This window comes from Penicillium concentricum (genome assembly GCF_028827145.1).
Source record: "Penicillium concentricum strain IBT 3081 chromosome Unknown utg000001l_segment0_segment0, whole genome shotgun sequence".
NCBI lineage: Eukaryota > Fungi > Ascomycota > Eurotiomycetes > Eurotiales > Aspergillaceae > Penicillium > Penicillium concentricum.
The window spans coordinates 4679661-4704031 of NW_026622754.1; the positions used below are offsets into that span (position 1 = coordinate 4679661).

The window sequence follows — 24371 nt, forward strand, 5'->3', positions numbered from 1 at the left end:
AGACCGATTGGTAGAAGCAGAGAGAAGAGAGGATATGTTGCTCATCATGATCTAAGGATGTAGTTTATAATGTACTATAAGTTATATCTGGGTGTCTGAGGTCCTTTTGGTCTTTCTCATGGTTTCTTCCCTCTATATTTCTTATTTACTTAGATCCCAGAATCATGGATGGCTCCGGGGATACGCTAGTTTCGACCCACAATTGATCATCCCGGGCAGCTCTTCTAGAACTGCAGTTAGGTTCAGGCACCGTTTAAGCTCTTTTGTCAGCTCTACACCAATTTGTGATCTCGCCAAGCTTCAGCACTTTGTCTAAGTTTACTAGATTGCGCAACAGGGTTTAGTTGCTTGAAATCAGCTGCTTTTCTCTAGATTTTGGAAGAACTGCAGAGCCCGAAGCCGACTTTTTAACATAGAGTGGATCACTTACGTTGCATAATCTCCGACGGTGATCCGGATTTTCGGCTTGATCGGTGTGAGAAAGTTTGCTGATATTATCGATAGCTAGCCCATGCCATGAAGCCTGCTGAGATAGGCCGATGTTCCACCTTCGTGAGGCTTACGAGTTTTAACGCCGTGCAGTCATGTCAGCGCAAACCCAATAACCAATGCTAACGGTGACCTCGGGATACCATCACGATCACTAACCATCTATTACTCTGGTATCTTCCCCGCTAGATCCACGTTGGGCTTCATTCGTTGCTCAATTTGGAAGTATACCTCCAGCTGTGATAGATCATGGCTAATAGGAAAATACGGGCTCCTTCATATATCTATTAAAAAACTGTAATATCATAACATGGGGCTGTGGCGCAACGGTAGCGCGTGCGACTCCAGTTCGCAAGGTTATCCGTTCAAATCGGGTCAGCCTCATTTTTTTCTTCATTGAAGATAGATAGATTACTTATAAGGCTTACAAAAAAGAAGAGTAGACATACGTGCGGCCTTGTGATGTTTTTAGTAGTAATTTTTAGTGGTTTTTTTAGTGGTCTCAGATATTCTCTTTACAACAGATAGATGTCTGAGATATTTTCTCCGCCTTCTCATCAGTTTTATAGCTAGACAGCAGAAAAAGGCGGAAACAAAAGCATACTTTGTGCAAGAGACTTTCCTATGTATAAATTTTGACAAGAGTAGAGGGCCGCAGATGCGGCCTTGTGATGTCTTTTTAGTAGTCTTTATAGTAGTCTTCTTGCAACATGGATGTCTCTAAGATATTTTCTCCCCCTGCTCAGTTGTGTAGATAGAGAGCAGAAAAAGGCGGAAGCAAAAGCATACTTTGGGGTTAAGACTTTTCTATGTATAACCTTTGATTAAAATAGTAGCTATCCTTCAAAGGACATCAGTATTCAGCCTGAAGGCTGGATGGTTGGTGTCTCACACGCAAAGCGCCAACATACAGACGTAGTCTCTGGAACACATTTTGTTGATAAAGATCTCCCAGGATCCTTACGGTTAAAACCCCATCTTAGATGAGTTGTAGAATCACTGATCAGTAACCATTTTCAGCAGCTGATTTACTACATACCCTTTGAATCTAAACTTAGATACAATGAAACGGTCTCTTTATTGATAGAAACGGTTATTGTGGCAGCGAAAGTTCTTTGAGCTTTCCCACTTTATTCCATTCAATCAAAACATCACAGGTCAGATGTTACTACATAAACCCCTTCCCCCTTCAGACTGATAAAACTTGGCGTCATCAATAGCCTCTTCTCTTGAAAGAGAATAGAATATCCAGAAGAACGCAGGCCTCTCCCGCTGAAAGTTAGTTCTCAACTCTATCCACTCTACTAACCGGCGAAATGCGTGTGCAGGCAAGTCCCTTCGTAACCCGCAAGCACCATGTTCCGGATCCTCGTGATGGAGAGGGTTATTGCTGGGTCAGTGTTATACTCTCACCGGAGGCGAGGAATGGTACCCATAGTGATGCAGAGATTATGCTCTTTGTAATCCAGAAGTGTAAAGCTGGTCAAACCGCCCTGACCCACCAACCACTGCATGGGCTGGGGGACCATTGTATCTCGTTGCCAGTCAAATGGAACACACCTAGACAGAATCTGCGCACAGTTCGGGAGCAGGCTGCGGCTCTCGCATCATGGTGGTTTGTGCAAATTCACCAAAAGAGGGTTACCATTGACCAGGAGATGACTTTTGATGACCGTACCACAGGAGGATTCAAAAACATGTTGGATGTGATCCCGCCCAAGTGGGAAAAGCCCAAGTATTCAAATTAAAGCAAATATTCTGCGAATTGTTGTTATGGCAAACCCATCATTCGTTCTGTCAGTGCATTTGAGAGAGCCTAGCAAACTGGAAGATATGAAGAGGCTCTGCATTGATTGGTTTTAGTCAATAAAGTTAATAGATCAATGAATCGAATAATCTGAATTAATTACAGAGTTGAAAGATGCAAGAAGTAGTTGCATGGACTTGTATATATAGTCCCGAGGTCACTCCTATGTTGTAGGTGATTTGAACATAAAAAGACTTTCTCTAGGGCCGGTAGCTCACCCCTCCTGGTGAGGTAGATGTCCTAGTAGTCTAGACACATGTTTGAAAGCGCACAGAAGCAAGATTGAATGGTATGTATAGCAAGGATCCTTAGAATGCAATTTGATGAGATGTGATTGCTAACCTTATACAGATGCGGATACAGAGTCAAAGAACAACAACAATGATACTCTATTGAAATTGCCAGTTTAAATGGCCGATGAAGAGGATGGGATTGAGATTATTGAACTGTTTTTGGAATATAGCCCTGATCCTTACCCCATCCCTATCTTTCTCCTTCCCTCATCTCTGTCTCCTTCTCCTTCTGCCCTTCTCGCCGTTTCATTCATTCAGTAGATATTCTAGGATTAACCTTCTAACTTTTACCCATCTTCACTCGCTACCGCTATGGTCGCTATGTCTATCCTAAGGCTGCCTGGCCAAGGGCTCGGTGACCCAATGCTGCTGGACAAGATCGACCAGCTCCTAGCTTGTAGCCTTGGTGAATATGTCAACTTGCCCCAGCTTGTCGTCGTGGGGGACCAGTCCAGTGGCAAAAGCTCTGTGCTTGAGGGTCTTACAAGATTGTCGTTCCCCAGAGATAGTGGGCTGTGCACTCGGTTTGCTACTCAAATCACCTTCCGGCGGATCAAGGCGGACACAGAGAGGACTATCAGTGCCTTCATCGTTCCAGCACATGATAAAGACCCGGGGCACACTGCTCGTTTGGCAGCATGGAGAGGAATCAATATGGAGTCACTCGACTCCGAATCCTTCGCTGAAACAATACGTGAAGTAGGCTCCCCTGCTCGAGCAAATTATCATTAGGCCTTTTGTAATGGCTAGTTACTACAGGTTCACCAGACCATGGGTTTAGAACCTGATGACATTGAATGACAAGTTTCATGAGAAGCTTGAGGAAACTCAAAAGAAAAAGTATATTGGACTAATTAATCCATTCGATCTATGGGTTATACATACTGACATCCTTCTACTAGCCACCGGGAGAAGTACGAGTCCACAGAAAACGAGGCCAAAGCTCCAACGAGTAACACCGAACGGACCGTCCGTTACATCCATGACATTCTGGCAGCCTACTACGAGGTCGCATCCAAGCGTTTTGTTGATAAAATCTGCATGCAAGCCACCGGCTACTGTCTGCTCACCGGACCATACAAGCCGTTTGGACTTTTCTCTCCCCAGTTTGTTGCGAATTTGACGGAAGATCAGTTAATGGAGATTGCGGGGGAGAATGCGGCGCTGGGTAGGCAACGTGCGCAGCTGAAGAAAGGGATCAAGGACCTGGAAACTGGTCGGAAGATTATGATGTAGGTCTGTGTGATAGGTTGCAGGCAATTCTACAAATGAAAATGTCATAAGCATCCTATCAGTTCCCCACGGGCCCTAAATGATCCTCGCCTCTCGTCCACATGGAGGGACGTGCGCGTCGTTATTGGTCAGATGAATTTCACAGTAGACGATAACGTCCATGTAGGCACATAATACGGAGTATAGGTAGTATGGTCTCTTTCCCCCAACTTGCCCTTGAAAAGATATATTCTACTTTGGAAGCCAAAAAGAAATGATAAGCCGTAGAAGTTTGTAGTCTATAGACTTTTAAATCTCTATATTATTGACCTCGGGAAATCCTACTCTCGATAAGTACCTGTTTTGGGTATTTTCTCTATACTTGGTTGTGAAATTTGTGTTGAAGTACCAAGTACTTCATTAAACGCATGCTTTGATATATAGTTCAATGAGTTCGAAATGACCCGAAGTCTCCGATATAGATGTATCGGATATGTACATGTATGTGCTTTTTACCCCCATGTCGTTGTAGTCAACTGTACGGGCGGACCCATCCACGGATGACATCGAGGGCAAACCGGGCTTCTGATAAGTGCGACCCCAGGACACCTTGCTTTTTCCAACCTGGGAATCTCGAGACATACATCTTCCAACTCCCCGTCAAATACCCCTTGTTCCTCTTCACAAATTTCAAGTTCCCCCGCCAAATAACCACTTTCCCCACACGCGCATACTCCGAGCCCACAATCGATTTCGCGTCAAATCCGCTTCCGAAAATTTGTGACACTGAGATCGAGATCGCGTCGACCTATATAGCGTCGGCAATTCTTATCCTTTCTCCTTGAACCGGAGCTCTCTTATCACCCAGCTTCCCCGTCGCGGTTCACCCCACTGTGGTGACGGCGACGCTCAGCTTGGGTCTGATAAGAGATTCGGCGCGTCGACCACTCCGGGCACATGAGTAACAGACTTTGGGAGTGTTTCATTCAAGATGATGTCGAGCGGTTCCAGCGGTTCCTGGCGAACGCGACGTTCGCGGGGCCGCGAGCTGCAGGAGGCTCTGGGGGTTCCTCCGGGGCTGCGACAAACCTGTCATCGAAGGCTGGAAGCCCCGGGTCCATGATTGCTTCGTCTCCGAATCCACCGAGAAGTAAGAAGAATCTTGAGTCATCACCTGGGACCTCCGTGCCTGACCGGGTGGCCTTCCCGCGCGGGAGCGCGACTTTGTCGCGCGCCGATGTTAATGCCCGCGATCATTACGGCCGTACCCTACTGCATCATGTCGCCTCGTCCTCGAAACCTACCGCCTTGAAATTCGCACGCGCTTTGTTGGAAGTTCCGTTCGTCGATATCTATGTGCAGGATTGGGAGAGTGGATGGACGGCTCTGCATAGGGCTCTTTACACCGGTAACGCCACAATTGCTCTGGCGCTCATGGTGCGCGACGTGCAGGACATGACGGATTTCAGTAAAGGTGGAAATACGAGCCATCCGAGTGGTGGTCTGATCAAGATCAAGGACCGTGAGGGCTGCAGTCCCTTTGATGTCTTCGGGGCGACTATTAGAGCCCGCGACATTAAGCATCTCTCTGAAAACTGGCCGACCCCAGATCTTGGTGACGATGCTCTGGGAAGTGATGTTGCTTCCAACGCTGCTGCCTCAAACTTTGGAGATGACGGAGAGGATGGGCCTTACGCTCTTAGAAGTGCCCTGAAAGGGGCCGTGGATATTTCCGCCGATGAAATCTTCACACTAGGAAGCAACAAAAACTTGAACCTTGGTCTAGGGGACCAGGATGACAGACAATTCCCTGAGCGAATCGTGTTGAAGCGCCCCGAACATCTTTTGCATCGATTTTACCGTGAATACCAAGCGAAATTGGAACACCTAGGGCTTGAGGATAGCGTCCCCAAGATCAAACCGACCGAGCTGCCTACTTTGATCACAAACAAGCCAATGAAGTTCCAAGACATTATCATGTCCAAACTACATACCGCCATCATCACAGATGATCCCGAGGCTAATCTCTTCATGTGTGGATTTGGACCTGGAGGGCGCCTAGGAACAGGAGATGAGTCGACACGTTTCACCTTTGTTTGTATTGAAACGGGTGGATTAGAGGGGAAGAAAGTTGTATCGGCTGCTCTGGGTCAAGATCATAGCCTGGCAATTACCGAGCAGGGTGAGATTTTCAGCTGGGGAAGCAACAAGTTCGGACAACTTGGCTATGGCCTGCCGAGGACTAGCAACAAAAACGATATTCCCATCCAGACGACTCCTCGCCAGATCTTCAATCCGTTCAAGAAAGAAACGATCATAGGTGCAGCAGCGTCGTCTATCCACTCGGTGGTCTTCAGTACCTCAGGCCTCTATACGTTTGGCAAGAATGAAGGTCAGCTTGGCTTGGTCGATTCGGATGCTCGTTCGCTTGAAGTACAAACGACACCACGGCGCGTTGGAGCATCCCTTTTCAATTGTCCAATTAAGATGGTGGCCGCCATTGACCGTGCTACTACCGTGCTTCTGCAAAACAACGAAGTCTGGGTTTTCTCGTCATATGGTTATTCAAAGCTTTCATTCCCTCTGGAGGTGAGCTCGAGATTTATCAGGGATAGCTTTATGGTAACCAGGTACGACAAGGCTGCGAATCGCGTCGTCAAGATTGTATGTGGGGGCAACACTATATGTGCATTATCCAGCTCCGGTGATGTGTTCACTGTTCAAGCCAACCAGTCCGATAATTCTTCGGCTTTGACGTCTACAACCAATCCTGCAAAGATTCGGAATTCGTTAGCCACCCCTGTTCGAGCATGGTCCGTTAAGAAATCATACATGGCAGCGAGCGATGTTGATGTTGGACAAGACGGTTCGATCATCATCTGTACAACATCTGGATCTGCATGGAGAAAAGAACGGCGGACAAAGAACAAGGAGGGAGCCTCGAAAGATTACAAGTTTGCCCGCATACCTGGTCTCTCACGGGCAGTGGCAGTGCGCAGCAATGCCTTCGGGGCTTACGCTGTCGCTCAACGTGACTGTGAAGTGACTAGAGAACAAATTCATGTCGAGCACAGCAGCCTTTGGGATGATATGTTGCCATTGTCCCCATTCGCAATGCCAGGTCTGGAAGAGTTAGACTCGATCCTCGATGATGACGCTCAGAATATCCCTCTTATACTTTCCGCCGGAAAAAGTATCCAAAGAGCCATACTTTCATCCCCAGATATTGAAAGCCAATTTCTTTCTGTATGGACCGAGGGAACTGTTTGGGTGACCAGCTCTCTATCCGACTCTGCCATTCCTGTGCATGAGTTTCTTATAGCTGGCCGTATTCCAGTTTTAGGAAAGGCGTTGGTCGAGTTTCGGCAATCATATTATTCGTCCGTCCCAGACGTCTTTGAGATCGAATACGGGAAGGACGGACATCCCCAGATCTGCCTTCAAGGGGTTGATTTCTTGACCGTTATGAATGTGGTGTTTTTCCTTTACACAGACGGCATTCTCGATGTCTGGCGCCTAGCAAGGAGCTCGCCCGCAAACTCGGCCCGTTTTCGGCAGGTTCGCACTGAAGTTATGCGAGTTTCTACTCAAATAGGCCTGCCAGCGCTGGAGCGGGCAGCACGACTGATGGTTGAGCCGCAAAGAAGCCTGAAAATGGATATGGCTCATGCCATCAATCACCCATTCTTATTTGACAGCGCGGACGTGGTTGTACAGCTCAAAGGAGATACAATCAGAGTGCACAGCCAAGTCGTGTGCCAGAGATGCCCGTTCTTTGACACTCTTTTCCATGGCTATGCGGGTGGGAGATGGCTAGATTCGCGTAAAGTGGACCCAAACCAGAATGTGCATGTCGACCTAAAGCACATTGATCGCTCTACATTTGAATTTGTCCTGCGTTACCTGTATGCCGATACAGAAGAACGGCTGTTTGATGAAGTCCGGACCAATGATCTCGATGACTTCATTGATTTGCTTCTGGATGTAATGTTCGTGGCAAATGAGTTGATGATCGACCGGCTATCTCAAGTGTGTCAGAAGATGCTCGGTCGTTTTGTCACTACACGCAACGTGTGCTATTTGCTCAATTCCATCGCCCCTTGTTGCGTCACAGAGTTCAAGGATGCTGCCCTGGAATATATCTGTCTCAATCTCGAGGCCATGCTCGCCAATAGATATCTCGAAGATTTGGATACTACTCTCCTTTGGGAGTTGGATCTGATCTGCCGCGAGAATCAGTTAGCATGCTGGCCCATCTCCCGTGGGCGCAATTCTGAGGAGTATGTCTTCGAGAAATACCCCGAAATTGTCAGCTCCGTGGAAGCAGATAAGCAACGAAGGATCGATGCCATGGCTTTGCAGTCCCGCCTTGGTCGTCTCGAACCTTATGATGCGCGAGCCCGACCAACGCCTAACGAGAAGGTCACTTCATCTCCGTCTGTACGCAAAGCGAAGACCAGTGTATCTGGAGAATCACCAAACGTTGGTAGTAGCCCAATGCTGAAGCCGAGGCAGTCGGCTGGGGATCTAATGTTTCAAATGGACGATGAAACCCTTATGTCGCCAAGTGCTTCGAAAGGCAAGGGTGCTATGCGTGGACTTCGGTTCACTGAAGGCATACCTGAAAATCGATCATACCCTGACTCCCCGGCTTTGGGGGCAAGCGTCCCAGAGACCGAGTCCTTGGGCGATCGCAGTTTCTTGAAGAATCAGATGTCTTCTCCACAAGACCCACTCCTAGCACAGTCCCCGTCTGAGTCCAGGGCAATCGCTCGAAACCAGAAACAAGCTCTAGCATCATCATCTAATCCCTCTTCTGCGCCATGGACCTCGCCAATGATTTCGAGTTCCAAGAAGGATATCAAAGACATCATAGGAGAAGCGTTGCAGTCCCGGGTATCAAACCTCACGCTGGGCATGGCAGATCGACGCGAAAGCAGCGGTAGCTTTGTACCCAAAATCTCTCAGAAGGAACGAAAGAAGCTTCAGCAACAACAGATACAAGAGCAGATGGCTGCCCAACAGAAGGTGAAGGATACACCACAGAACCCCTGGCAGAAGCCAGTACCTTCCTCTCCAGCGTCGCTTCCTCAACTCGGTCCTCTGCCAGGTCAAAGCGTGCCAGCTTCCGATGCTGTTAAATCACCTCCAAAGTCCATGACTATGCGGCAGACTGTGGCTGGCACCCCGCCGCCAAAGTCAAAGCCAGTGGCTACACCTATGCAAACACCACGTCGCAGTGTGTCAAGCAACCCGCGACCCTCTTCTCATTCAAAACCTTCCACGCCGGGACCTTCGACAATAACCCATAACAATCAACCAACATCACCACAGCCAGCCATTCAGTCAATTCGTCACATCCCACGTCCTGACCCAATAGGATCAGGTTCTCCATCTGGCTCATACTCTCTGTCGACCATTTTGCTCCAGCAACAGACCGAAAAGGAAGCGATCCGTGAAGCAGCCACAGCCAAGCATAAAATGCAAGAGATCCAGGCCGAGCAGGAGTTCCAGCAATGGTGGGATCAAGAAAGCAAGCGTGTGCAAGGACTGGTAGACCCCGAGCCAAATGAACCGAGCCCTGGAAAGGGCAGACGAGGTGGCAAGGCGCCTGGTGCTGACGGTGGCCCGCGAAAGCGTCGAGGCAACAAGAATACCGGCGATGGACCTGTTCCCCAAGATCACAGACGCGTATCGGCTCCAAGCTCTGGGCATACAACGCCCAAGACGAATCCGATTGGCCAGACCCCAGCCCAGGCTAAAAAAACCCCGAATAAAAATCGGGCTGGAGGGGTCCCTGGCAATGCTAATGGTCGTCGTGGAGGCGGTAATCAACGCGGTAGGGGCAAGAATGATGCATAAAAACGTGGGAAGAATGCATTCATTCTCTCGTTAGCTTTTCTTCTGTGGTTTCATATTTCAGGTCTGGGGATACTTTCTCTTGTAAACTTTCGGCTTCCATTCAATTTCCACCGAACTATGATTGCTTGAACTACAGTATCCGCGGTTCTTTGGGATCTCCCACCATCTGCGCATATCCATTGCACTTATTCACATGTTCAGTCTTCTTGTTTATCAATTTAGAATCTGTTTGGGCGAATTTGGCGTCTGATAGAAGTGCTGGTCACTTTTAAAGACCAGTATAGAGCGTGATAGACTGTCTGTGATTGATACACTACTTTCTCGTAAACTTATCGACTTGTCTCTTTCAAGATACAAACCTTTAGACGCCTTTTTCAGAATCAAAGCTAAGACTAACAATGTTCAGTTTCCAGCCCTATGAACGGACTTCCCATCGCACAGTCGCCGGCTGCATAGGACGTGAAAAGAGAGACTAGAAAGAAGTCAGTCACATATCCTCATCAACGCAAGCCAAAAGAACCAAAAGACTTACCGAGTAATCCGTGTCTGGCACTCCCTCCCTCCCCTCAGGATTGAAAAACTTGAACTCCCTCACAAGCGTGGCAACAATAACCTCCAAATTAAGATACGCAAACTTCTCCCCGATACAACGATGTCTACCGGCCCCGAACGGCAAGTACGGACTGCGCGTTCCCTTGGAGACAGCCCCGTACCCGTAATCCACCGTATCGGAAGAATCCTCAACCTCAACTCGACTCTCCCAGCGATGAGGATCCCATCGCAACGGATCACGGAAATGACGCTCATCCCGTGCCGTAACGCCAGGCGAAGAGAGTAGCGTGTGCGACGGCGGAACAACAAAGTTTGTCCCAGGCACCGGCATCGGATTCTTCACTTTCCGCATAAGCGTATGGATAGACGAGTGGATACGCAACGTCTCTTTGATCACGTTGCGGTGCAGCGGAAGTTTCTCCATGTCCTTGTACTGCAGCGGCGGGAGATCAGCACCCAAGTTCTGGATCTGTTCGGCGTACAACTTCTCCGTCATCTCGGGCTGCGAGGCGAGTCGGAGAAGGATCCAGCAGCTAATTGCGGACGACGAGTGTTGGCCCGCCATCAGCAGTGTGATCATCATATGAGCGATCTCCTTGTCTGGGATTGGAGTTCCGTTGCGGTACACGCAGCCCATTAGGTTCGAGATCATGTCTGTGCCTTTGGTCTTATCCCTGCCGTTGACGTTGTTTGATTCTCCGGCTTCCCGTCGCGCTTGGATAATTTCCAGATAAATCTCGCGCATACGCCCGTGGGCTCTATCTCGCTTGCGATTGTTGGGTAGCGGTGCCCAGGGGAGCATGAAGTTTATTGGGGTGAAACCGAGGTCGAGGTCGTGGAAGAGCTCGGCGAACTCGGAGGTCAGTTTTGAGCGTACTTCTTCGCCTTGGAGAGTGCGGGCTGCTGTGAAGACGGTTATCTCGGCCATGGCGGCGGCGAGATCAATGGTACCGGATTGACCCTTGAAGTTGGGGGATGATTTGATGTAGCCGCTTGTTTCGTCGGCGATCAGGGGGACATAGGATTCTAGGGCTTCTTGGCTTAGGCCGTATTTGATAAACTAGTTTAGGAGACTTGGGTATTAGCTCTGGATATGGGATGTGTGATGAATGGTCAGAAGCAGGTATACCTTCTTTTGCTCCATGAGTTTGGAGTTGGGACAGTCGTAGACAACATCAGATCCGAAGACGGGCGTCGTTAGCTTGCCGTAAACTTCTTCGGCGTTGACATCCTTCAACTTTCCATTGAGAATGAACTCATTGCCCTCAACCCCGAGGTATACGGTTGTTTTCTTGCCTAGCAGAATGAAGGTGAAGATGTCGCCGTACTATTCTCGTTAGGTGTTGTCACTTTGGAAGCATCAAGAGCTACAAGATATACACACCTTGGCACGAGAAGCGAAGAAGAACTGGTAGGGATCCATGCCATAGGCGACTGTACTTCCAATGAAAGGAACCCAGTGAAATACAACAGGTGGCTCATTTCTATTGTAGAAGATAAGTTGGTTGATCACATTTAGCACGATTGAAACCAGAACAAGTCCAGTTGTGTAGTATGCGATGCGCAGGATCTGACTTGCTACCAATGATACGAGATCCATAGTTGAAGATAAACAAAAGTAGCAGTTTGTATATGAGGTATGAGGCCATATATAGTTAGGGTTAGGACAAATCAAGGGGCCATGATTGGCGCTTAATCATCAGGTCAGGCCATCTCCACCCCTGCCCCGGATGTATAGCAGCCGGGACCCTGGGGCCACTGCCAGACGATTTTTTCTTTCTTTTTTCTTTCTTTTTTCGTTAAATCCACAATGGAAATTGTCATGTGTCTAGCCTTACCTACGACTAAGTGTGCTGGACATAAATCTCTTGGATTACTGCCTGACTAGAAGCTATCACCTTCTCGAAGTATATATGCCATTTCTAATTGTATTTGTATACTACACAGATAGATATTTGCGAATATGAATAATATGAATTGTATAATTTTAGTTTGTACCTACTTGGCCAGCTTATTCTTTTGATGCAAATTGTGTTGATTGCGCAAGCTCACCCTTACGGCAATCACTCTACCTTCCCTATAGGCGTGGAGGAAAACTTCCATCCTATCGTTGTAAGAGCTAGTGGGGCTTAATTTACGGCCCTGCTAAGTTCTGGTAGAATTCGGGTGCACACGAGCTACTTGAAGCATTAGGATCTGAATGAATAGGATACCACTATACCTCAATCGTGTTTCTAACCAAAGTGGTGCAATAGATAGCACTGCAAAGAAGTGCTGCGATGCCCTGTTCTTGACTAACCCTTTGATCGACCAAGAGAAACTCAAGAGCTTCAAAGGAAGTCCTGTCGAGGGAACTGGAAAGTGGATCAATTCACATGAAATCTACCGCTCGTGGAGAGAGCGTGATAAATCATCGTTCTGCATAATTGGTGCTCCTGGCATAGGGAAGACGATGCTCTCCATTTATTTGACCGAGCTCCTTGTCATGCTCAAGGACTCCTTGAGCAGAACACGAAGCACAACCGAAATGAGGATGTGATCTATTTTTTTCTGCCTTCATGGAGATCTTGAACGCAACAACGCATGTTCAATCCTCCGAGGACTGCTTTATCAAATCCTCAAAAAGCGCCCCGAGCTGGGGTCATACGTTTGGCTTAATTTCGACGGCGGTGCAATAGCAAAGCTGACTCTGGACACTCCGGAAGGTCTCTGGCTTATTTTTCAGGCTCTCAAGAATCACTCTCTTGGCAACTTTTTTTGCGTACTTGATGGACTCGATGAGTGTGGTGACAATGCGAGCGCATTTCTGCTACCCAGATTCAGGGATTTGTTCAAGTCAACGAGGCTGACAAACTTGAAATTGGCAATCGTCAGTCGACCTTTGCCCGCCTTGAGCTTGATGCCCGCTATCAATCTGAATCTGAATCATGGCGAACAGGTGAATCGGTATGTTCGAACTTTTATACACTCTAAAATGGATGATCTGTGTTGTGCCCATGACTTCGATCTTAAAACCCGGGAAAGGATCGAGATTCACTTGCTGCGGAGTGCCGAAGGCAGCTTCCTGTGGGTGGGATTTGTGGTCAATGAGATGATGACATTGGAAACTCACACCGAGATTCTTGATACAATGAAGAGGATCCCGAGGGGACTGCCTGAGATGTACAGCCGAATACTCGCCCAAATCAAACAGAAGCACCAGAAGTTCGTACCGATAGTGGTGACTCTCCTCCACTGGCTCGCCGTTTCCACAAAGTCACTGAGTCCTAGCGAACTCCTCGCTGTGCTGGCTCATGACAAGATAGTCATAGGACTGAAAACAATTCAAGATCTGATCAAGATCTGTGGCGGGTTTCTTCAAATATACAGCAATGACAAGTACGGTCGTTCTGGCAATGTCACACTAGTTCATCAGTCTGCAAAGGAATATCTCGCGACCAACTCCGACCCCGAATTGGAAGAGTTCTGGTTTGCTGAAGATCTAGCACACTTTTACATTGCCAATAGATGCCTCGAGCGTCTCGAGTCGATCCCTGATTTAGGATATAGGGCGACAAATCTCCTATCAGATTCCTCGAGATGGACGATGAGTTTATTTTTAGGATATTTTCCAGGAAGACACCCAAAGAACTTTTCATCAACAATCCAAAATTTCCCCCCTGATCAGGCTGAGCTGGTATGCTACACATTTAGGTACTGGTATAGGCATGCCCGCCATTGCGGTAAAGATGCAAGAGCAATGTTCAGGAATAATTAGGCATTCTTTGCTGCTGATAACTCTACCCTGGGACTATTTTGGCTCATTGTGGGGTTCGACTACATCCCAAAGAATGTAGAGGGTTTAGATCCGAAGCCTAAGCCAGGAATCCAAAATCGAACGTTGGAAATACACGTTGCCTCGGTGGTTGGGAATATCCCTTGGCTTGAGAGCCTCATTGAGGAGAGCTCAGACCCTTCCAGCTTGTGAACAGCGCGGACCACTTCAATATGACTCCCTTGCAATATGCCGGACTGTATGGTTAGAAGAGTTAGTCGGCCTTCTCAAAAATCATGCCACCGACAGAACACAATATGGACGAGCAATATGGTTTGCTAATACCATGGACCAAACGAATATTGCTCGTATGCTGATCAAGCATGTTGGCAACTTTGACGACTTTGACACCCATGTTGACCGATGAAGATTTGATAGCACGGCTATCATGGTGATCCAATAGGCGAAAGTCAACTTCTACCTCCCCTATTCTCGAAACCATTGGGAAACGCTATTCCGAGGTCGTGCAAACATTGTTCAAGTAAACAGAAATGCGAACCTCCAGGCCAACCCGAATATTGCCAACCTACTTCTCGACGCTGGTGCCGACGAGAATGGCGATGACCAAGGGAAAACGGTCCACTTGTTGACCATGTGCTGGCACAAGGGGATGAAAATCTGCTGCGCATTAAAGATATCAACACTCCGCGAGACGATTCGGGCATCTGCAGGACAATCATGGTAGAACCGTTCTATCTCGGGCAGTTTACCCCCCAAACAAGAATGCTGTCAAGCTGCTCTCGTTTGCGCTTCAAGTAAATGTTTAGTACCAACAGGAATATCGCTCTACATGTAACGGAACTCTACGCCAACCATTTTAGCTAGACGATTTCGGCATTTGATCGACTGCACGCGGCGTCCTTGCGAGTAAAGAGTCGTCGAAGTTCAGCGCAACAACACTGGCAAACGGCGACCAACTATCTTTTGACGTTGTACGATTGTTCGTGATCTATGACGGTGCTTCTATGGGGGTGAAGAGATGGGCTAGAGAAACTCTACTGGAAGTAGAGAGCATAGTGGATTGTGATTACCATGTAAATGCGTGGCATTGGCTACTCATATCAACATAAAAGTGCAGTGCAGAGCGAAAAGAACAAAGATAAATCATGTTCAACCTGATCGCTGGAATGAAAAAAAAAAAAACCAGAATGCGAACGCCGAACCATAGAGCTCACCATCATAAACATAAGGAGGTTGAGGGGGAAAAAGTGAAAATTCATAAATTAGCCAGGCATGGCGACCTCCCGGCTCTCCCACATCCGGCGGATCAGCATGGCGCTGTCGTTAATCTGGAATGCTTCGTCATTGTCACCACTCAGGTCACGCGGAGCTTCGGCCGAAGTGGAGAGGATGCGATGAGACGGATCGTTGGACTTGGCAGCCTCTGCGGTATTGATAGGTTGGTTGTTTTTCGCTGGATCTTCAGAAGCAGTGGGGGTTGGATTACGCGATTGGGATTTAGATGCAGGGCTGGAGCTGAGGCGATTGGGCCGTTTCCCTTGCTGCAGAAGGGGTAGCGAGGTTGCTGAGGCGACTGGTTTGCCGAGAGCTGATCCTTTCTCCGCTTTGTTGGCTCGAACAATATGACGAAGACGAGCGAAGCTCTGGCCAGTGGGAGACTGGAAACGTCGCACGACCATCAATTCCAGAGATGTCTTCTCGTATGCCTTGCGGATATGACGGGCTTCGCTGTCGTGTCCTGCACCGCCAGCTCGACCGTCGCCGTTGAGCCCCCTGCCGGCGTCATAAGTGCTGTGGCTAGCGGCAATAAACGTTGGGTCAATGGCAGACGGCGGAACTGCTGTGGTCACTCCATGGTTATCAGGAGGGGAGTTATTAAGGGTGGCGGTCCGCTGGAGCCAGAGCTTCTGCTGTGTGCGAGAAGGCAGGTCAGCACCACGCGGCCGTGCAGGAGATGCGGCCAATTTGGCCGCTGCACTGTTCGGAGAGGGCGGTGTTTGAGGGTGGTAGTGCGGGAGGAACGACGAGGGGGTATTTGGGTCTGAATCAGTGCGAGAAGATGCCTGCATGCTATTTTTGTTGTTCAAAATGAACCTCGAGACTCCACCTTCCATAGAGGATGAGGTAGCTTGGGGGTGAGAGCCCGGCATACTGGCCATGCTGGTGGTAGAGAATGTGCGCCGAGCGTTGTCCTGGCCAGCAGCCAGGTTGAGAGATGCGCTACTACGCGATGCAGGATTGGGACCTTTGGCTTCTGGCTTCACCATAGCCGAGATAGAGGACATGGCAGGGGGTGCTTTGGATGGGTGCGTAGGACTTAGCAGGCGGGTTGCTATGTCGCCCTGTTCCGTGTGCTGACTAGACCCCTCAGCCTCTTCTTCCGAGTCCTGCTGTTTAGCTTCCTCATCCTCATCCTCATTTTCATCTAGTTCAGTGCGCTGTCGGACGAACTTGGTGGTGATCGACTCGGGAAGACTGGTCGCTCGAGGCATTTGTGGATATGGTCGCTTGACAAAGGTAAGGTGGTCGACAAGAACGGTACTATTGTCTGCACTGGGATTGGATGGTGCGACCGAGTTGCGCCTCGTACTTTCGGGTGACTGCGTGGTATCTTCCCACTCAGCGTCGTCGGTCTCGTCATCCCCTAACTCAAAGCCGACCGTCTTTTTCTTTACCGTGCTAGAGGGCGGCCGCTCAGTCACCAACGCTTTCTTCCCAACAGCTGATGGATTCCGGCGTAAGACAGGAGTGGAATAGTTTCTCTTCATGGAAGGAGCAGTTGTATGATCATCCACGGCGTTATCCCAGCGAACGCGCCCGCCTTCCTTTGGACTCGCTACTGGAGTTGCGGGGGCCGACTTCTTGCGCTGATGATGCCGCCCAGCAGTCTCGGGACCTAGTTGGAATCGTTGAAGTTTGTTGAAGTTTTTGCCGGTAGAGGGGTTGCGGTGGTGATTGCGACCAACAACATGAGCGCGGTGAGGTTTATGATGTAGAAGTGTCTTCTGCGTGTGAGACAGCGACAGGTCATTAGGATTGGCGGTGCGCGTGACGACTGCATGGGAGGACACCGCACGGCGACCAAGACCGGGGCGCTTGACAGGGGAAGAGGTATTTGAGGCGTTAGAGGTAGGCATGGCGGTAAGCGAAACGCTCCCAGAGGAGCCACAGGCGGGTAATCAGCTGTGCTCACGGAGGCGTAGAATGTGGGGATTGGCCGAGGCAAGTTGGTAAAGAGGTCTCACGGCAGATCGGAGAGCATGCAGGCAAAAAGCAATCAAGACTCAATAGTTGGAAGCCGGGTTACACCGGTTCGCGCCAATAACAAATGAAGAATCAAATGGAATGCGAAAAGAAGAACAGGAGAGAAATCCGGGGCGAATTAGAGAAGTGAAGAAGCGAGAGGGTGATCTCGCTGTCTTCGGCGATTAAGGAGCGGGTAACAATGTGGAATGCCTAAGGCAAACATGTTGCTTCTGGGGAAGGGTTATAAATGGAATATAGGTGGACAGGTTTAGTACATAGTAACAATGATTTCTTTTATAAAAAAAACACCCTTGGGCAGTGCCCCTTTCATGTATACTTGAGATCTCTTCATTCATTCGCTTCAAGCTACATACACATTCAATCTGCTAAAAGGTCTTCAGGTATCATCGGACAAAAAAGAAAAACACACACAAAGATAGAAGGATTAAATAACGCCCAAAGAAATGTAATTATGTTATAGCTCAATCAAGTTTTCCTCCACTGGCCGTGCTGGTTGTTGATAAGGCGGCTGCGAAGTCTCCTGTGCATACGACCCCGGTTGTCCACCATTAATTGAGGGGTAGGCAGACGGCACAGTGTTAGGGGGCTGTTGAGGCTGAGACTCTGGCTGGTAATAGTAAGGCTGAGAAGGGCCAGTTTCCTGCTGATGAAGTGATGGCGCAGTAGGCGGTACAGAATAGCCTGGCGATTGCACATAGCCGGCAGATGCATGTTGCTCGGGCACAGGGGTAGGACCGCTGGGAGGTGCGTTGGCCTGATACTGGGAGTCCCGGCGCATAACGGGCGACGGCTGGTATGCGGGTTCTGCGCCGGGTGGCTTCACTGAGTCCGGGTCGTGCGATCCTGCATAATATTGAGCCGGGGCACTTGGTGCCGGCGTATTGGTATAGTTATTGTGAATGGCGTTGCTAGGTGAAGGTGATCCAAGGGTCGGGTAGGTATTTCCACCCCAATTGTGACCGTGAGGCTCATTTGTGGGGGCTCCATATTGAGGTTGTGATGGGTAGGCGGAATTCTGGACAGCGCTGGGTGGACCTTGAAACCCGTTGCCGTTTATCTGCTGCGGTGCATACATAGTAGGTGGGCGAGAGTTGTCCATTTGATTTCCATAATAGAAGTTCTCGGCTCCACTTTGGACGTTGGGAGCGTGAGCAGGGAACCCTGACTGAAGATTCGGATATTGCGCCGCCCCAGGAACAGCTCCATGGCCAAGGTTATGTTGTGAATAGGCATTCGTCAGACGTTCTTCCAGCATCCGATCATAGTAACGTACAACCGTAGAGAGCTTGGCATGGAGATCCAATAATGTATCTGTGACGATTAGTTTCCAGTTCTATACATAAAAATGGCGAGACAGCTGAACTTACCATGCTTACTCATGGTCTCTCCATAGCTTCGAGCCAGCTTTGGTCGAAGCGCACCAATACTCTCATATAGCTCCTGGATCTGTGGCTCTCTCAGGATTGTGCCCGGCGGCTGATGCTGGAGCCGATCAACCAGTGTAGAGAAGAGATGAATATTCTCAGTTTCAACAGGGGTTAGTTCGTATCGATTTTTAGGCAACGGAGTGGGCGTGCTAGAGGAATCGCGCAAGATAGAACTTGGAGTGGGCACGTTCTTCAATGCGGCCGCATGGTTTTGCTTGTGTTGTTCCATATCACGCAGGGATGCTTCAATCGCAGCCTTGAGATCCGCATCTTCCTCGTCCACATCCTCTGGTGCTGGAGCAGTCTTGGCGGGTTCTGGAGCGTTGCCTGTCTGCGGTACAAACCCAGAAGAACCTTTGCCCTCGGCTTCATCGAGACTCATTTGCAACGCGCGCCGCAGATCGTCATCGAATCCTGTATCCGCTTGACCGGCACGAGGTTCCATTGTGTTAGATTTGCTGATCGAGTTGTTTTTGAATGCGGATCGATCCGAAATTCCTGGTGGCGCAAATGACTTGGAGGTCAATTTGGCATGACATCCATCATCTACTCTGACCGGCTGCAGGATTCCAAGATGTGGTAGAGGAATGGTCTTGCTTGAACACTGAGCATCGAAAACGTTGCCGCAGTTACGGCAGTGGTGTTTGCGATTCATGAAACTGAAGGCAGTCCGACATCGCATGCAGACTTCAGAGTCGATCCACTCTGGAGGCTGAGACAAATTCACAAGTTAGCTTCCGCTTCAGAGCGAAGGTTTTGAGGCACACTCACTGCGCTACTTTCCAGCATACTGCCGCTCATTTCTGTCTTTGGTGGAAACCGATATCCTTCGCTCTGCAACTTGCGATATGTCTCTCCCAAATACATCAAATCCATGCGGCCCTGTGCAGCCATAGCCCAGTTCTGAATAAGTTCCAGTATTTTCCCCTGGACCTCGGCATTAAGGGGAGCGCCTTCGGATTTCAGCAATGAGACAAGGTTATCCATGAATTCCCGAGACGCGATCTCGGCCAGGAAATGTGTGCCTCCGTTTTTGACACACGTATCCGTTAACTAGAGGAGCGAGCTTATCAGCGCCTGTTCTAACTATCATCAACGGGGAGTAATGTTTTACCTTCAGTGTGGCCAGCTGGATGTTGGGATTCCTATTCTCGAGTCGTCGTTTTAAAGACCTCATTCCATCCTTGGGCTGAACGCTCTTTGATCGAACCATATCTGATATTTCTAGGTTGAGGGCAATGTCTTCCCTAGTAGTGAGTTAGCCATATGATAATTCATTTCAGATCAACCCGGTAGCCCCGGTACATATAGGTATGATAACAAGGCGGCAATCAAAACTCACAGAGAGGAAGCTGTTGCCCGCTCGATTTGCTCATCGAGCGGCGAGGTTGAAGAGAACCAGCCTGCCATGGTGAGGACGGAACACCCGATGCGCGTATAATATTAAAGTGACACGGATCAAAGTAGCGTTGCAGAGAGCCAAGACACTTGAATGCAGCAAATATGAAGATCAGGCTGGTAAGTTGGAGGAGGAGCTTCCAGGCACCTCAATAGTGACTAAGCCCCTGGCGTCATAGGCTGGGGGCGGTGAAATACTGTCATCTGATTACCCCAGAGGCATCCCGCATTGTGTTCCTGGATCTGTCCTCTTTACTCTGGTCTTTCGTTATTTGTATTTGTTTATTTGAACTTGATAAATCTCTAGGCGGATTGGTTACGCCAGTGGCCTGCCTCGATTCTCCCCCCTCCCCCCTGATCTTAGACATAACTATGCGCTAAGTCCGCTTATCGCTGCCTGGATCTACCATGTCCTCCGATGCGGCGACCTTGCCATCCCCCCCAAAAATACCACCGTGGAAGGACAGCCGGCGTCCTTGCTCGGTGGGTGACGGCATGAATTCCAGCGGACATGTCAACAGACCAGATTTGTATCCAACGGGCAAGGCCCCTCCCATCCCACCGCGGCGACCTCGGTTCCCCAATATAAAAGACCTGCAAGACCAGGCTGCTGCGTTAAATGTCGATGATACTACACCGGTATGTGCAACACTTGCTGAAAACTGACTGGATTCATTTCTTCTAACAGGGATCATAGCTTAATATTCTCTTGCCAACGGCTGCCGATGCAATCGAAAGGGCAAGGAACCTCGCAGATGACAACTACAACGATAAAGCCTATGTCCAGTACCTTCGAGCCTCTGAGATCACTATCAATCTCATTCCCCATCATCGAGACTATCGAACCGCCAGCCAACGCCCTAATTGGTATAAGGAGTTCGCCGATCTAGTGAAGGCGGTGCGGTCCAAACAAGGCACTATGGATGCGATCAAGCAGGACATCATCGAGGATAATTTGGTCAGTGGCATGCAGCCAACCGGTGTCTTTACATTCAGATCCCCAGAACAAACCTCGGTCACGCCACGAGGCCGTGAGAATCGAGAGTCTGGAACAAACTTAGCTAGAATGCCAAGTCCGACTGAGTATCAGAAAATGCCCGACAAAGAGGCGCATTTGCAAAGATTTTCCAGTCCTCCAGAAGATATGCTTGCGCAACGTTTTGCCAAACTCAGGGCGTCTCCGCCTTCCAACCAGTACCTGCCGGGTGCAAGTACTGCTGGATCGGGAAGCCCAATTATAGGATCTGTAGGGCAGACCCCACTTCATTCGTCGAACGTACCGCTTGGGACATACAGCTCCCCACCGCCAAGACGTCCATTAGGACCTCGCGGTATGGGCTCTTCATCTAGTGTGCCGACCCTTCCAGCGAAGGTTCCGCTTAACACATCGTTACCACGTGCCCCGGACCCGGCATATAGCCCTGTCTTCACCGTTCCATCAAAGCCAACATCCAACCCACCAAGAAGCTCAACGGAGAGCGCACGTTCAGGAAATCCAAGATACTCACAATTCAGCAACTCACCACGTGTCAGTCCAACCCGGGCAGGCTTTGATGACAATCCGTATAGATCTCTGACGCCCAATGGGTTGGATTCGGCGCGAGAGACGCGAAGCAACTCACCCGATTTGCCGTACAGCACAACTATAACTGCACAGAGCCTCCTTGAAAATCTGCGGAAATTCAATGTGCTCCTGATCGATGTTCGGGCCCGAGGCCAGTATGATAATGGTCACGTATATGCAAAATCTATCATCTGCATAGAACCTGTGGTTCTGAAAGAGAACGTGTCGGCGGAAGAACTAGAGGAGCGACTCGTTGTTTCACCGGAGCATGAGCAGGTCTTGTTTGAGAAACGGAACGAATACGACCTTGTGGTTTACTATGATCAAAGCGCCGATTCCGTCAGTTATCTCGCCGGCTCACCGGTGGGGACATCAGCACCCCATTTGAGAGCTCTCTATGATACTCTTTACGAGTTCAATGCATACAAGCCGTTGAAGGCCGGACGGCCTCCAGCCCTCCTGCTTGGTGGATTGGATGCCTGGATTGATCTTTTAGGGCAACAATCCCTTGCGACATCCTCAACCGCTGCTGTCATGAGTTCTCTGCAGGCCAGAAAGCCCATACCTGGACCTGGTAGACCTCTCGGGAGAGTGCCTACCATGGCTAGTGCGAATTCGAGCCTTGAGATCCGAAAAAGACGACTGCGCGAGCTCACTCCTTTGAATTCAAAAGAGTTGTCCGAGTGGATGGAGAAATCCAAAGTCGAGGAGATCGACACTAGCGCCTATGCTGAGGAAGACTCACTGACAGAGGAACCCGAGGAGACTGGACCAAAGCCTTCAAGTCCATTTGTCCACTCATATGAGGCTTTCTTGCGTCGTTTCCCCGAACCGCACGATGTGCAACAGTCCATGACACACGCGACTTCCCGTCCTCCTAGTGCTGCTCCGAATTATGCTGCACATATCTCAGTGGCCCCCTCTCGACCACCCCCTGCTGTGCCCCGTCCCAGCTATAGCGGCGTCTCCGATGGGCGGCACATCCAGCCCCATTTGCAACGTCAGAATTCGGCGAATCAGACAGCCCTGTACACTCCAAGCTCCCGCTTAGATCGCCTCAAACTGCCGCGAACGGGCTTGACCAATTTTGGTGTGACCTGCTACATGAATGCCACAATTCAATGCCTCAGTGCAACGATTTCACTGAGTAGGTTCTTCATCGACAATCGATTTCGTCATTATGTACAAAAAAATTGGAAAGGGTCTCAGGGCGTTATGCCGGGACTTTATGCAAATCTGACCAGGTCGCTATGGAAGAACGATGTCGAAGTCATCATGCCGACCTCATTCCGGAGCTTCTGTGGACGTTTGAATCGAGAATGGGCCATTGACCGGCAGCAAGATGCCAAGGAATTCTTCGATTTTGTGGTAGATTGCCTCCACGAGGATCTCAATATCAACTGGCAGCGAACGCCGCTTCGACCTTTGACCTTTTCAGAGGAGATGCAACGAGAGCGCATGCCGATGACCAAAGTTTCCCGAATTGAATGGGACCGGTACTGCCACCGAGAAGAGTCTTTTATCTCGTCATTATTCGCAGGACAGCATGCCAGTCGACTGCGCTGCACGACATGCCAACAAACATCCACTACCTATGAGGCCTTCTACAGTATCAGCGTTGAAATCCCACCAACCGGTGCCGGTGATATCTATCAGTGTCTCCGTAGCTACTGTCAGGAGGAGATGCTGAGCGGCGACGAGGTCTGGAAGTGCCCACACTGTAAATGCAAGCGAATGGCAACTAAGCAGATCATCATCACGCGAGCGCCCCAGATTCTCGTTGTCCACTTCAAGCGCTTTTCCGCATCCAAGACCCAAAGCGCACGAAAGATTCACACCCCCATCGAATTCCCGCTTTACGGTCTACAGATGGACGATTTTGTGATTGCTCACCCTGCTCCCCCTCCTACGGAGCCTGGTGTACCGCCTGCCACCGGTGCCACGGTCCCACCCTTCACTTACGATGCCTTTGCGGTACTGCGGCATATCGGGTCCTCTATGGGCAGCGGACACTACGTCTCGCTGGTCCGCGATGCGGAGCGGCAGTGCTGGCGGAAGTTTGATGACGAGCGGGCCACGGACTTTAACCCGCGAGATCTTCGGGCGCGGGACCGGTTACAGAATGAGCAGGCGTATATTGTGTTTTATGAGCGAGTTCCAGCGAAATGAGCGTTTTGTCCCGATTCGATAGAGGTATATTATTATATACATAGTATGAATATACAGCCCTCAGGGCTACTTACTATATGCTTACTATATACAAGGATGAAAAGCGGAAGCGGAAAGCGGACACCGACGGCGCTACCCGAGGATTTGGATCCCCGAGGTTATGGTTAACCAGGCAGTGTGATCAGGCAGTTGAGAGGTACAGGTATATGTATCCTTCTATATATATATCCATGCTATATATATTCTAAAATTTAAGTATTAAGGCCAGATATTCTTCATACTCTAATAAGCAACCCCTGATTCGTCAGGATTAGATCCTATCTAACATCAACATATAAGAATGTAGATTCAATTAGACATATTGACATAGTGAAATCAAAAGTACATCCAATGAGAAATTCTCCTTTTCCTCATTTTCCCCCTCTCTTATAAGTCCCCGGGTGTAATTCACGGCATCAAAGTCCCTGAGTACCTGGCCCCACATACACGAGACCGCCCAGCCGCACGTACCAGCGACATGTTGGGGGTTCTTTTTCTTCTTTTTGATACACATCTC

At 49.3% G+C, this 24371-nt stretch overlaps 8 protein-coding genes across 8 annotated transcripts; 5 read left to right on the top strand and 3 right to left on the bottom strand.

Annotated features, from left to right (window-relative positions):
* Nucleotides 1-1805: 1805 nt before the first annotated feature.
* Nucleotides 1806-2237, top strand: N7517_001787 (uncharacterized protein; the record flags this gene model as incomplete). The annotated part of the gene is made up of 1 exon (XM_056719517.1): nucleotides 1806-2237. The coding sequence occupies one exon, from the start codon at nucleotides 1806-1808 to the stop codon at nucleotides 2235-2237; it is 432 nt and encodes a 143-aa protein (XP_056583652.1).
* A 664-nt stretch (nucleotides 2238-2901) lies between these two features.
* On the top strand, nucleotides 2902-3825 carry N7517_001788 (Dynamin; the record flags this gene model as incomplete). Its single annotated transcript, XM_056719518.1, has 3 exons — nucleotides 2902-3288; nucleotides 3371-3429; nucleotides 3492-3825. 3 exons carry the CDS (start codon nucleotides 2902-2904, stop codon nucleotides 3823-3825), a joined length of 780 nt encoding a protein of 259 aa, XP_056583653.1.
* A 933-nt stretch (nucleotides 3826-4758) lies between these two features.
* On the top strand, nucleotides 4759-9663 carry N7517_001789 (BTB domain and ankyrin repeat protein; the record flags this gene model as incomplete). The annotated part of the gene is made up of 1 exon (XM_056719519.1): nucleotides 4759-9663. The coding sequence occupies one exon, from the start codon at nucleotides 4759-4761 to the stop codon at nucleotides 9661-9663; it is 4905 nt and encodes a 1634-aa protein (XP_056583654.1).
* Nucleotides 9664-10078: 415 nt separating this feature from the next.
* Nucleotides 10079-11815, bottom strand: N7517_001790 (cytochrome P450; the record flags this gene model as incomplete). The annotated part of the gene is made up of 4 exons (XM_056719520.1): nucleotides 10079-10135; nucleotides 10196-11275; nucleotides 11345-11542; nucleotides 11600-11815. 4 exons carry the CDS (start codon nucleotides 11813-11815, stop codon nucleotides 10079-10081), a joined length of 1551 nt encoding a protein of 516 aa, XP_056583655.1.
* Nucleotides 11816-13189: 1374 nt separating this feature from the next.
* Nucleotides 13190-14714, top strand: N7517_001791 (uncharacterized protein; the record flags this gene model as incomplete). Its single annotated transcript, XM_056719521.1, has 2 exons — nucleotides 13190-13891; nucleotides 14433-14714. The coding sequence occupies 2 exons, from the start codon at nucleotides 13190-13192 to the stop codon at nucleotides 14712-14714; spliced, it is 984 nt and encodes a 327-aa protein (XP_056583656.1).
* Nucleotides 14715-15252: 538 nt separating this feature from the next.
* N7517_001792 (uncharacterized protein) lies at nucleotides 15253-17127 on the bottom strand (the record flags this gene model as incomplete). Its single annotated transcript, XM_056719522.1, has 1 exon — nucleotides 15253-17127. One exon carries the CDS (start codon nucleotides 17125-17127, stop codon nucleotides 15253-15255), a length of 1875 nt encoding a protein of 624 aa, XP_056583657.1.
* A 584-nt stretch (nucleotides 17128-17711) lies between these two features.
* On the bottom strand, nucleotides 17712-20094 carry vps27 (ESCRT-0 subunit protein VPS27; the record flags this gene model as incomplete). The annotated part of the gene is made up of 5 exons (XM_056719523.1): nucleotides 17712-18568; nucleotides 18625-19396; nucleotides 19456-19737; nucleotides 19799-19931; nucleotides 20027-20094. The coding sequence occupies 5 exons, from the start codon at nucleotides 20092-20094 to the stop codon at nucleotides 17712-17714; spliced, it is 2112 nt and encodes a 703-aa protein (XP_056583658.1).
* A 396-nt stretch (nucleotides 20095-20490) lies between these two features.
* N7517_001794 (putative ubiquitin C-terminal hydrolase) lies at nucleotides 20491-23815 on the top strand (the record flags this gene model as incomplete). Its single annotated transcript, XM_056719524.1, has 2 exons — nucleotides 20491-20721; nucleotides 20780-23815. The coding sequence occupies 2 exons, from the start codon at nucleotides 20491-20493 to the stop codon at nucleotides 23813-23815; spliced, it is 3267 nt and encodes a 1088-aa protein (XP_056583659.1).
* Nucleotides 23816-24371: the final 556 nt, after the last annotated feature.